Here is an 11,084-nt window from a genome sequence, read left to right as displayed (position 1 = left end):
CAAGGTACATGCTTTTTCCAGGGGTGGGGTTCCGGAACCCCTGGAACCCCCCCCCCTGGGTCCGGCCCTGGTCTGTCTGTCTGTCTATCTGTCTGTCTGTCTGTCTATCCGAGTGTCTGTCTGTCTGTCATTCTCTGTCTGTCTGTCTGTATGTTGTATGTATGTCTGTCTGTTTTTCTGTCAGTTTGTCTCAGTGTCTATCTATCTATCTATCTATTTATCTATCTGTCTGTCTGTCTGTCCGAGTGTCTGTCTGTCTGTCTGTCTGTCTGAATCTCTCTCCTCTCAAGGCCGTAACAACTGAATGGTCAAGAGTTTAATCCAAGCCAGAAATTTTGATTCAAGTGCCTGTGGTCTACTCAGTCACTGTCATTGACTCAAGTCTAGAAGAGAGTTAACTTCTGATCCTTGTCTGAATCACCGAGTCACTGATAAGTGTGTGTGCTATCGGTCAGAGACGTAAGCTACACGGCTATCTCTGCCACTTGTCTCTGCGTGTAATGACTCAAACTTGACCTAACATGCTTGTGAACTGTGGAAATATATGTGCACTCAAGACTGCCCAGTCAGTGACTCCCTACTGTTGGACTTAAATCCTGTTTGGCGTAAATTTAAGGTATGTATATGTTGCGAATGGGTTTTTTATGTTTAAAATGCAGTTCCTAAACCTTGTATGGCTAAGATAAGATGCATTATGAATGAGTATACCTAAAATGCAAGTGAAATGTGTATGTGTGTGTGTGCCGGTATGCATGTGTGTGTGTGTGTGTGTGCCGGTATGCATGTGTGTGTGTGTGTGTGCCGGTATGCATGTGTGTGTGTGTGTGTGTGCCGGTATGCATGTGTGTGTGTGTGTGCCGGTATGCATGTGTGTGTGTGTGTGTGTGTGCCGGTATGCATGTGTGTGTGTGTGCGTCGGTGCTCTCTGTGTCTCTCTCTCTCCCTCTCTTCCATGCCCCCCCCCCTCTCTCTCTCTCTTTAAAGACCATGTGCACTCAAGACTGCCAAGTGAATCGCAACAAACTCAAGTTGAGATTTCGGCATAAATCTGAGTTGAGTGGAAGATTGAAGTGTGTTTGTTGAGCAAGACGTTCGGCTTACATTAATGGCTTCGATAGTTTAAAGAAGCAACGGGGGGTAAATCCTCAGTTGTAGCTTGCGTGTAAAAGACAAACAACAATTTATGACACTATTTAGTGTGTGCGTGTGTGTGTGTGCGTGAGTGTGTGTGTGTGTGTGTGTGTGCGTGCGTGCGTGCCAGTGTGTGCGTGTTTGCGTGCGTCCGTGCGTGCGTGCGTGGATGTGTGCCTGTGTGTGTCAGTCTGTTACACTAGTAAATCGTCGTCGCTCGTAAATGTGAGACTAAGTGGAAGGTTGGAGTGTGTTTTGCTCATTCACGTTTACGGCTAGACAGGACTTCTTGCATTTGATTTGGGTAGCAGGCAGTGTAACAAATCATTAATACATGTTTTAAAGGTGTTGATTGTCACTCAGTTAAGCCTGGTGTGTGTGTGTGTGTGTGTGTCAGTGTGTGTGTGTGTGTGTGTGTGTGCGTGCGTGCGTGCGAGCGAGCGTGTCTGTCTGTATATGTTTCTGTCTGTCTGTCTATAAATGCCGATGCGTCAAGAAAGACTTGTTCCTACCTGTCGCGCCTTTAAGTTTTATTCCTGCGAAGGCCACTGCGCGTAGGTGTTCCACGCCGTGAGATAAGGTGTGAGATATAAACCAACGACACTATATCTTTTTTTAAACAGAGATAGGGGCATTTCTGTATCAGCGTTTTAAGGCGATGTCCGACGCGGTGAGGCACTAAAACCACCAAAATTTAACTTGGAGAATACATGGAATAACTTAATTTTTGGGGTAGTTATTGAAGTGACTTATGAAAAGAAATGAAAAATATGTGAATACTACAGGACATAGACTGCCGTTGCTATGGAAACTGGCTTAAACAGCACCATATTGGATTTCTAGGAAACGGTTTTACAGCAACATCATACATCAGAAATGCTTAATATTTGGCACAAAGATACACATGACTTTTATCAACAATTGTATAGAACGATTTTTTTTAGAAAAGACTACAGTTGAACTTATATTAATTTTTGAAATAAGGATTAAAGACTATGCGGTTAGAAATTCATTAATCCTTATTACAAAAATTAATATAAACTCAACTGTAGTCTTTAGTAAAACAATATCGTTCTATATGATTGTAGATAAAAAGACATGTGTATCTCTGTGCCAAATATCATGCATTTTTGATGTATGAAGTCGCTGTAAAACCGTTTCCTAGAAATCCAATATGGCGGCTGTTTCCATAGCAACGGCCATCTGTGTCCATTAATATTTACAAATTTGTCATTCATTGTTATAAGTCACTTTAATAACTACCAAGAAAACTAGGTTATTCCATGTATTCTTCAAGTTTAATTTTAGTGCCACACATCGCCTAAACCCTGTATCGTAATACAAACTTTTGGCCAAATTAGCTGTAGAAGTAGCAGACTACAAAACCGCTCAGACGACAGAACAAGCTTGTGGTTCGCCTGGAACGGTAAGTGTGAAATTCGATTTTATCGTAACCTTGAGACAAGTAGAAACTGGAATTTGGTTCTTCAGTCTACTATTAATTTAAAAAAAAAAAAAAAGAAAAAAAGTATCGTGTGTTATTGGAACGTTGAATTATGGCCAAAAAAAAAAAATTGTCTGTTTCTGGTCACCCGACCGACCCTAAATTTCGGCGCCGACCCTAAACTTTTTTTTTCCTAACTCCAAAATTTTGGGTTTTTTGGTGGTGGTAAAGGACAGGGTGAGAAAATGAACAACAAAAACGTGTGAAAACGAAAGTCCGCTGACGATTTGTAAATGTGTTGAGTGTCTTGTCTCTATGTATAGTGAATCCAGTCTCTTTGCGCGATTTTTAAAGTTAGTTTTATTGGTCTACATTTGGGGGTAAAAAAAAAAAAAAAAAAAAAAAAAAAAAAAAAAAAATCCCGACCTACCGACCCTATTTTTTTTAGCCATGTTACCAGAAACAGACAATTTTTTTTTTTTGGCCTATTGACAAAACAAAACGTTACATTTACAGTACGTCGACTCTGAGTGGTCTTCCAAGCACACACACACCAACACTGATACAAATAATAATTGGCCGAGTGGTCTGGGTGGCCGAGTGGTAACGACTGGGTGGCCGAGTGGTAACGACTGGGTGGCCGAGTGGTAACGACTGGGTGGCCGAGTGGTAACGATTGGGTGGCCGAGTGGTAACGACTGGGTGGCCGAGTGGATTGGGTGGCCGAGTGGTAACGACTGGGTGGCCGAGTGGTAACGACTGGGTGGCCGAGTGGTAACGATTGGGTGGCCGAGTGGTAACGACTGGGTGGCCGAGTGGTAACGACTGGGTGGCCGAGTGGTAACGACTGGGAGGCCGAGTGGTAAGGACTGGGTGGCCGAGTGGTAACGACTGGCCCGGGTGGCCGAGTGGTAACGACTGGGTGGCCGAGTGGTAACGACTGGGAGGCCGAGTGGTAACGACTGGGTGGCCGAGTGGTAACGACTGGGTGGCCGAGTGGTAACGACTGGGTGGCCGAGTGGTAACGACTGGGAGGCCGAGTGGTAACGACTGGGTGGCCGAGTGGTAACGACTGGGTGGCCGAGTGGTAACGACTGGGTGGCCGAGTGGTAACGACTGGGTGGCCGAGTGGTAACGACTGGGTGGCCGAGTGGTAACGACTGGGGGGCCGAGTGGTAACGACTGGGTGGCCGAGTGGTAACGACTGGGTGGCCGAGTGGTAACGACTGGGTGGCCGAGTGGTAACGACTGGGTGGCCGAGTGGTAACGACTGGGTGGCCGAGTGGTAACGACTGGGAGGCCGAGTGGTAACGACTGGGTGGCCGAGTGGTAACGACTGGGTGGCCGAGTGGTAACGACTGGGTGGCCGAGTGGTAACGACTGGGTGGCCGAGTGGTAACGACTGGGTAGCCGAGTGGTAACGACTGGGTGGCCGAGTGGTAACGACTGGGTGGCCGAGTGGTAACGACTGGCCCGGGTGGCCGAGTGGTAACGACTGGGTGGCCGAGTGGTAACGACTGGGTGGCCGAGTGGTAACGACTGGGTGGCCGAGTGGTAACGCACTTGCGCTCGGAAGCGAGAGGTTGCGAGTTCGACCCTGGGTCAGGGCGTTAGCAATTTTCTCCCCCCTTTCCTGGCCTAGGTGGTGGGTTCAAGTGCTAGTCTTTCGGATGAGACGAAAAACCGAGGTCCCTTCGTGTACACTACATTGGGGGTGTGCACGTTAAAGATCCCACGATTGACAGAATGGTCTTTCCTGGCAAAATTGTATAGGCATAGATAAAAATGTCCATCAAAATGCCCGTGTGACTTGGAATAATAGGCCGTGAAAAGTAGGATATGCGCCGAAATGGCTGCGATCTGCTGGCCGATGTGAATGCGTGATGTATTGTGTAAAAAAAATTCCATCTCACACGGCATAAATAAATCCCTGCGCCTTGAATATGTGCGCGATATAAATTGCATTAAAAAAAAATCCCTGCGCTTAGAACTGTACCCACGGAATACGCGCGATATAAGCCTCATAATGTATCTCAAAATCCTTGATGAATCTTGCATGCAAAATGTTGGCGAGGTAATGTTCCAATAACCTACATTTCTTCTTCTGTTTTATTCTGAATTTTGAAACGTTAGCCGTGTATATAAAATTGACTTAAATAAAATGAATCGTGCTATCCAAAGCTGCCGCTAGAAATCAAACAGAACTTGTTTGAAACGGCACATTCATTCCCATGTAAATAGCTCGGCTCAACGGTAGATATTGGGGCGGGGATATAGCTCAGTTGGTAGTGCGCTGGATTTGTATTCAGTTGGCCGCTGTCAGCGTGAGTTCGATCCCAGGTTCGGCGGAAATTTAGTTCACAGAGTCAACTTTGTGTGCAGACTCTCTTCGGTGTCCGAACCTCCCCCCGTGTACACTACATTGGGTGTGCACGTTAAAGATCCCACGATTGACAAAAGGGTCTTTCCTGGCAAAATTGCTTAGGCACAGTTAATAATTGTCTACCTATACCCGTGTGACTTGGAATAATAGGCCGTGAAAGGTAAATATGCGCCGACATGGCTGCAATCTACTGGCCGTATAAAATTTCATCTCACACGGCATCACTGCAGAGCGCCTAGAACTGTACCCACGGAATATGCGCGATATAAGACTCATTGATTGATTGATTGATTGATATTGCATCAGCTGTCTCGTGAAACCTTAGTGCAGATAATTGTATACTCGCGTGTTGTCGTTGATAAGATAGCAGTGTCACAAAAGGCCGTTCTCCTTACCTCAAATTTCCGATATCAGGAAAGACTGAGACTGTACCTTCAAATCTTTATCAAGTCAGTGTCACCGTTGATTAGGCCAAAAATTGTTTTTGTCTGTTTAGGGTAACATGACCAAAAAAAGTAGGGTCGGTAGGTAGGTAAAGTTTTTTTTTTTTTGGCTGAACCTTCACTTCTTATATTTGATGAATACATGTTTCAAAACTAACGTATAAATAAAACAGAGAGAAACGGAGAGAAAGAAACGCCAAATGTCTCTTTTTAGCATTTTTACCTCTTTTTTTTTCTTTTTTTTTTTTTTGAAATCAAAAAAAAGTTTTTGGGTCGGCGCCAAATCGATAGGGTCGGTCGGGTTACCCTAAACAGACAATTTTTTTTGTTGGCCTTAACACAACCCCCCCCCCCACACACACACACACACACACACACAATATTCCCCACCTCTGCACAGGGAGCTGATAGGCTGTCGATTTTTGTTTTATATCAGCCCAGGGATCTAATATAGGTCTATGATCAGCCTAAGTGGAAGGATGTCAGACTGACTTTAGTTCCGTGTGCGTGGGTGCTTACGTGGGTGCATGCACGCATATCCCTTTACCGTAGACAGTAACATTACATAGTTTTTGATTATTTTTATCCGGATACAGTACAGACCAATACTCCATCTGCGTCTGAAGTGAGCTACACATTTCACCATCAGCCATGTCTAACGGCGATCAGTTTTTGGGCCACTGGAAGTTGGCTTCCAGCGAAAACTGGGATGAATACATGAAAGCTGCGGGTATGTTACATTTTTATTCAAAGTTCAGGAAAAATAGAAAGTGGGACAGTGAGCATTTTGAGAGAGAGAGAGAGAGAGAGAGAGAGAGAGAGAGAGAGAGAGAGCGAGCGAGCGAGCGAGACAGACAAACAGACACACATACAGACAGAAAGAAAGACGGACGGACGTACCGACAGACAGAGGCAGATACTATTAACGTGGGGATGGATATGCAGCGAGTGTGTGTGCGTGTGTGCGCCCGTGTGTGTGCGTGTGTGTGCGTACGTGTGTGTGTGCGTGTGTGTGCGTGTGGATGTGTGCGTCCGTGTGTGTGTGTGTGTTCGTGCGTGTGTTGGCGGGGGATGGAGGGGAGGAGGAGGTTAAACCTCCCTATCAACCACTCATTAAAACACAACTACGTCATGCTAATAAACCTCCATTAAAAAGAAAATTAAAAAAATTCTCAGGTGTTGGACTGGCCACTCGGAAAGAAGCCAACCAGTTGACCAACAACAAAGAATGGAAGAGGGGAGGGGGGGCCACGCAACCTGATGTTGTATGCATCTTCAACTCCCGTACAAGCACAGTGCTAGGGCTGCGGGCAGCTAAATCTACCTGTATACTATGTTTGTATTCAGGTGTGGAACTGGTCACTCGCAAAGTGACCAGTCAGCTGACCAGCTGCGAGATATGAAAGAAAGGATGGTGGGGGGGGGGGGGGGGGGGGGGAGGCACGGGGGGCACGCAATCTGACATTTTATGTATCTAAAACTCCCTAAAAAAACAAAACACACGTGCTAGCTAGATCTCCAAACACAATCATTTTCTTTTTCTTCACAGGTGTGGAACAGTACTGGTCACGCACAAAGTGGCCAGTCAGCTGATCAGCTGCGAGATATGAAAGAAGGGAGGGGGGTGTTAGCGGGGGGGGGGGGGGGGAGTTTGTTTCAGTGGGGGGCACACAATCTGACATTTTATGCATCTAAAACTCCCTAAAACAACAACGTGCTAGCTAGATATCCAAACACAATCATTTTCTCACTTTTTCTTCACAGGTGTTTGACTGGTCACTCGCAAAGTGGCCAACCAGCTGACCAGCTACGAGGACTGGAAGAGGGAGGGGGACCAGTGGACGCTCCACATCTCCTCCACCTTCAAGTCCAAAATCGTCACCTTCAAGATGGGCGAGGAATTTGACGAGGACACCATGGACGGCAGGAAGGTCAAGGTGAGGTCAAGGTCATCACTAAAGTCATTTGAGGTCAAGGATGTATAAGAAGGGTCAGGGTGGATTGTTTCAACTTGAAGGCCGGTCATTGATGTGCAGTGACTGAGTGTTCAACGATAAGAAAAAAAACCGGGTTGAGTCTTCAAGTGATGGGTCAAAGTTCAGAGATTTTTATTTATTTATTTACGAGGATTTATATCGCGCACGTATCTCACCACACAAGGCGACTCAAGGCGCATGTTACCTATTAATGCCGTGTGAGATGGAATTTTTTACACAATATATCACGCATTCACATCGGCCAGTAGATCGACTGCCTTTAGGCGCTGCATCCACCTTTCACGGCCTATTATTCCAGGTCACACGGGTATTTTGGTGGACATTTTTATCTACGCCTATACAATTTTGCCAGGAAAGACCCTTTTTGTCAATCGTGGGATCTTTAACGTGCACACCCCAATGTAGTGTACACGAAGGGACCTCGGTTTTTCGTCTCATCCGAAAGACTAGCACTTGAACCCACCACCTAGGTTAGGAAAGGGGGGAGAAAATAGCGGCCTGACCCAGGGTCGAACACGCAACCTCTCGATTCCGAGCGCAAGTGCGTTACCACTCGGCCACCCAGTCCCTAAGCGACATAATCGGGTTCAATGAGGTCAAGGATGAGACAAATGACAAAGTGGGTCACTGTGTAAAGTCAAGAGGTCACACGAGGTCATAGATATAAGCAAGGGAATTCTGAGTCAGCTAGAGTAAAGAATAACGCAAAGGTCAATTATATAATTAGTTGTTTAGGGCGGGGATGTAGCTCAGTCGGTAGCGCGCTGGATTTGTATCCAGTTGGCCGCTGTCAGCGTGAGTTCGTCCCCACGTTCGGCGAGAGATTTATTTCTCAGAGTCAACTTTGTGTGCAGACTCTCCTCGGTGTCCGAACACCCCTGTGTGTACACGCAAGCACAAGACCAAGTGCGCACGAAAAAGATCCTGTAATCCATGTCAGAGTTCGGTGGGTTATAGAAACACGAAAATACCCAGCATGCTTCCTCCGAAAGCGGCGTATGGCTGCCTAAATGGCGGGGTAAAAACGGTCGTACACGTAAAATTCCACTCGTGCAAAAAAACACGAGTGCACGTGGGAGTTTCAGCCCACGAACGTAGAAGAAGAAGATTAGTTGTTTAAAATGTAAAGCAAGCAAAAATTGAATGTTCGTTATTTTCAGTCGTTGGTGACATTAGAGGGGGATAAAATGGTCCACAAACAGAAGCCCACCAAAGAAGGCGAACTGGACTCTACCGTTACCCGAGAAATTTTGGATGATGGACGTTTATTAGTGGTAAGTATGCCGAGTTAAACCTTGGGAAAGTTTTATTCGCTGTATTCACCCTCTCTGGATAACTTGCACATGTCAAAACAGTTGCAGAATCACAAATCTCAAAACCGTTAGGCTTTTTTTCTTTGTTTCACTTTTGGCAGCGTTCACTCTAAATATGCCGCCTAAAACGGACTCGTTTCTGTCCACAGCCAAAGCTTTTATCACACAAAAATTGCTATATATGACAGCTAAGACCGTATTTGTTACATTTTAGCAGTGTTGACCCCGAGTTTCCACTGCAAACAAAAAATAATAGCAAAATCTCAAAGTATGTGCGAGTCACCTAAGATTCACCTTCAACAAATCGAAGAAAATAATAGCCAAAGGCTATTTTCATTAATTCATTAAAAAGCTTGCTGGAAATAACCTATAACTAGCCCGGCCTCGAGATTTAAAAAAAATATAACAAAAAGTCTTCTTTTCGTGGTAGTTGATAATTTCATTTATTTTCACTCCGTTTTTGAAAAGCTTCTTTAGTTTCCTGGTGTGCTTTAAATAATGCTCTCGTCAACCCGAAACAGATAAATCTAAAGCATATTTTAATTAGTCTGACTTGTAGACAAAGTTGTATCATGTTATTTTGAAGTATTGGGGGCTTTTTACGGTGATTCGTGAAGGCCGCTTCACTGGTCCATATTATTTGCCCAGGCTCCTAATATGGACCATTTGTGATTTTTTTCTGCATTTAATTTTTGCTGAATGTCGATCTATTTCACTCTAAATTGGCCTAACGGTTAACCTAAGAGAGAAGGACTACCAAACACAAAATGAAACTTCTTCGCAAGAAAACAAGCTAGTTATCAGCATGAAACAAAAAGTGGTCCATATTAGGAGCCCTTCCCTTACCTTTTATTTCCGAGTCGAGATCAAAATTCCCCTTTCAAATGCTACATTTCAACAGCACACCCCCCCCCCCCCCCCCCCATGGCAAGCCTTTGAGAAGACCCCCTCTCCATCTTCTCTCAAAGAGAAGGTCCAGTCTTCGTTTGTGAATGTGTGTGTGCACGTGTGTGCGCCAATCTGGGTGGGTGTGTGCATGTTGTGTTTGTGTGCGCGCGTACATATGTGTGTATCAGTGTGAGTGGAGTGTGTGCTAGTGTGTGTATGTCTGTCTGTGTGTGTGTGCCATGGGTGGCGGTGTGTGTGTGTGTGTAAGCGCGCGCTGGTTTCGACAGCTTGCCCCGTGTCTGTCTTCCGTCTCATCCGACACTCATTTGTACCCAATTTGCAAACACAGATGACATCACGCTCATTCTGCTTTCTTCTTTGCAGACGTTTGTAGCAGAAAACAAAGGCCTAACAGCGAAGAGATACTTCACGTCCCACAAGCCCTGACGTCATTCATCGTGTTGCGTCATCGGTGTCTCATTGAAATCATCAATGCTTCATAATAATTAAGCTTATGACCGAACTTGATCAAAATGTGCAAACTTGCAATTCTCTATTAGGTTCTAAAGAAATTAACTATTGTGTCAATTGTGCTGGTATTGTCCATTCAATCTTATTTCACCAACGATCAAATAAAAACAAGTTAATAAATGTATGCAAAATAAGCCTAATGATGTACTGTTCAGCTCTTAGTTGTAGGTGATTGGATATTATTATGCTATCTTTTGAATGTGCATTCCATCTGCCATCATGATCAACACCCTGGCTACTGTGCTAGTAATTTGTTTATGAATAAATTCTTCAACAGACACGAGTAGTGTTTTTTTTACGAAATTAATTCATACAAAAACCCACTGTACACAGAGACCACCCAGGCTGTTCATGTTTGGTATGTGACCAAGTGGAGGGTTGGTCTTATGCCATCTAAAATCCTGCCCTAATCTGAGACGGTGAGCCAAACTTTTCACAAGGAGTACATTCAATTCATTTTGCAACTTGGCATGGGTGTCAGATACATGCACAAAATCTAACAAACATGTCCCACGTCAAGTCAAGCAGACAGTTAAGTTCTGTATGGGTTCAAGTCGAGCTGAACAAATTTGTGATCGCATGAAGAGAATCATAAGGCAATGAGCCAGTACCCTACTGGCAATATCCAAGAGCCAAAGTGACATAAGCGCTCCGAATAATGTGCTGAACTAGTGTATTTTGTGCATCACATTATTACTTTGCTTCATCAGAACATCCTATCAGTCACAGAAATCAGACTGGGGCGGTAAATGGTTCATCATCAAAGCTTTGTGCGAAATAAGCAAGAGTTATACAAGAAAAATCTCATGGGAATGAAATTTGTTCATTTCAACAATTGCTATTTATCTATCTATATCTATCTATATATACGGCTTGTGTGTGTGTCTGTCTTGTCTGTCGGTCACTTCGCGATGCACGGCCAAAGTTCTCGATGGATCTGCTTCAAATTCGGTG

The 11,084-nt window shown here is 44.8% G+C and overlaps 1 protein-coding gene and 1 non-coding gene across 2 annotated transcripts; one reads left to right on the top strand and one right to left on the bottom strand.

Annotated features, from left to right (window-relative positions):
• The first annotated feature begins 409 nt into the window (after window positions 1-409).
• LOC138980793 (fatty acid-binding protein, adipocyte-like) lies at window positions 410-10,410 on the top strand. Its single transcript, XM_070353684.1, has 6 exons — window positions 410-616; window positions 5,998-6,131; window positions 6,578-6,666; window positions 7,174-7,338; window positions 8,559-8,672; window positions 9,984-10,410. Exons 2-6 carry the CDS (start codon window positions 6,053-6,055, stop codon window positions 10,044-10,046), a joined length of 510 nt encoding a protein of 169 aa, XP_070209785.1. The 5' UTR covers window positions 410-616; window positions 5,998-6,052; the 3' UTR covers window positions 10,047-10,410.
• Window positions 10,411-10,830: 420 nt separating this feature from the next.
• Window positions 10,831-10,896, bottom strand: LOC138980945 (small nucleolar RNA SNORD31). Its single transcript, XR_011460511.1, has one exon. It is a non-coding gene; the product is annotated as a small nucleolar RNA SNORD31 (small nucleolar RNA).
• Window positions 10,897-11,084: the final 188 nt, after the last annotated feature.

Source organism: Littorina saxatilis, linkage group LG11, assembly GCF_037325665.1.
Source record: "Littorina saxatilis isolate snail1 linkage group LG11, US_GU_Lsax_2.0, whole genome shotgun sequence".
NCBI lineage: Eukaryota > Metazoa > Mollusca > Gastropoda > Littorinimorpha > Littorinidae > Littorina > Littorina saxatilis.
This window is presented reverse-complemented; position numbering and strand designations above follow the sequence as displayed.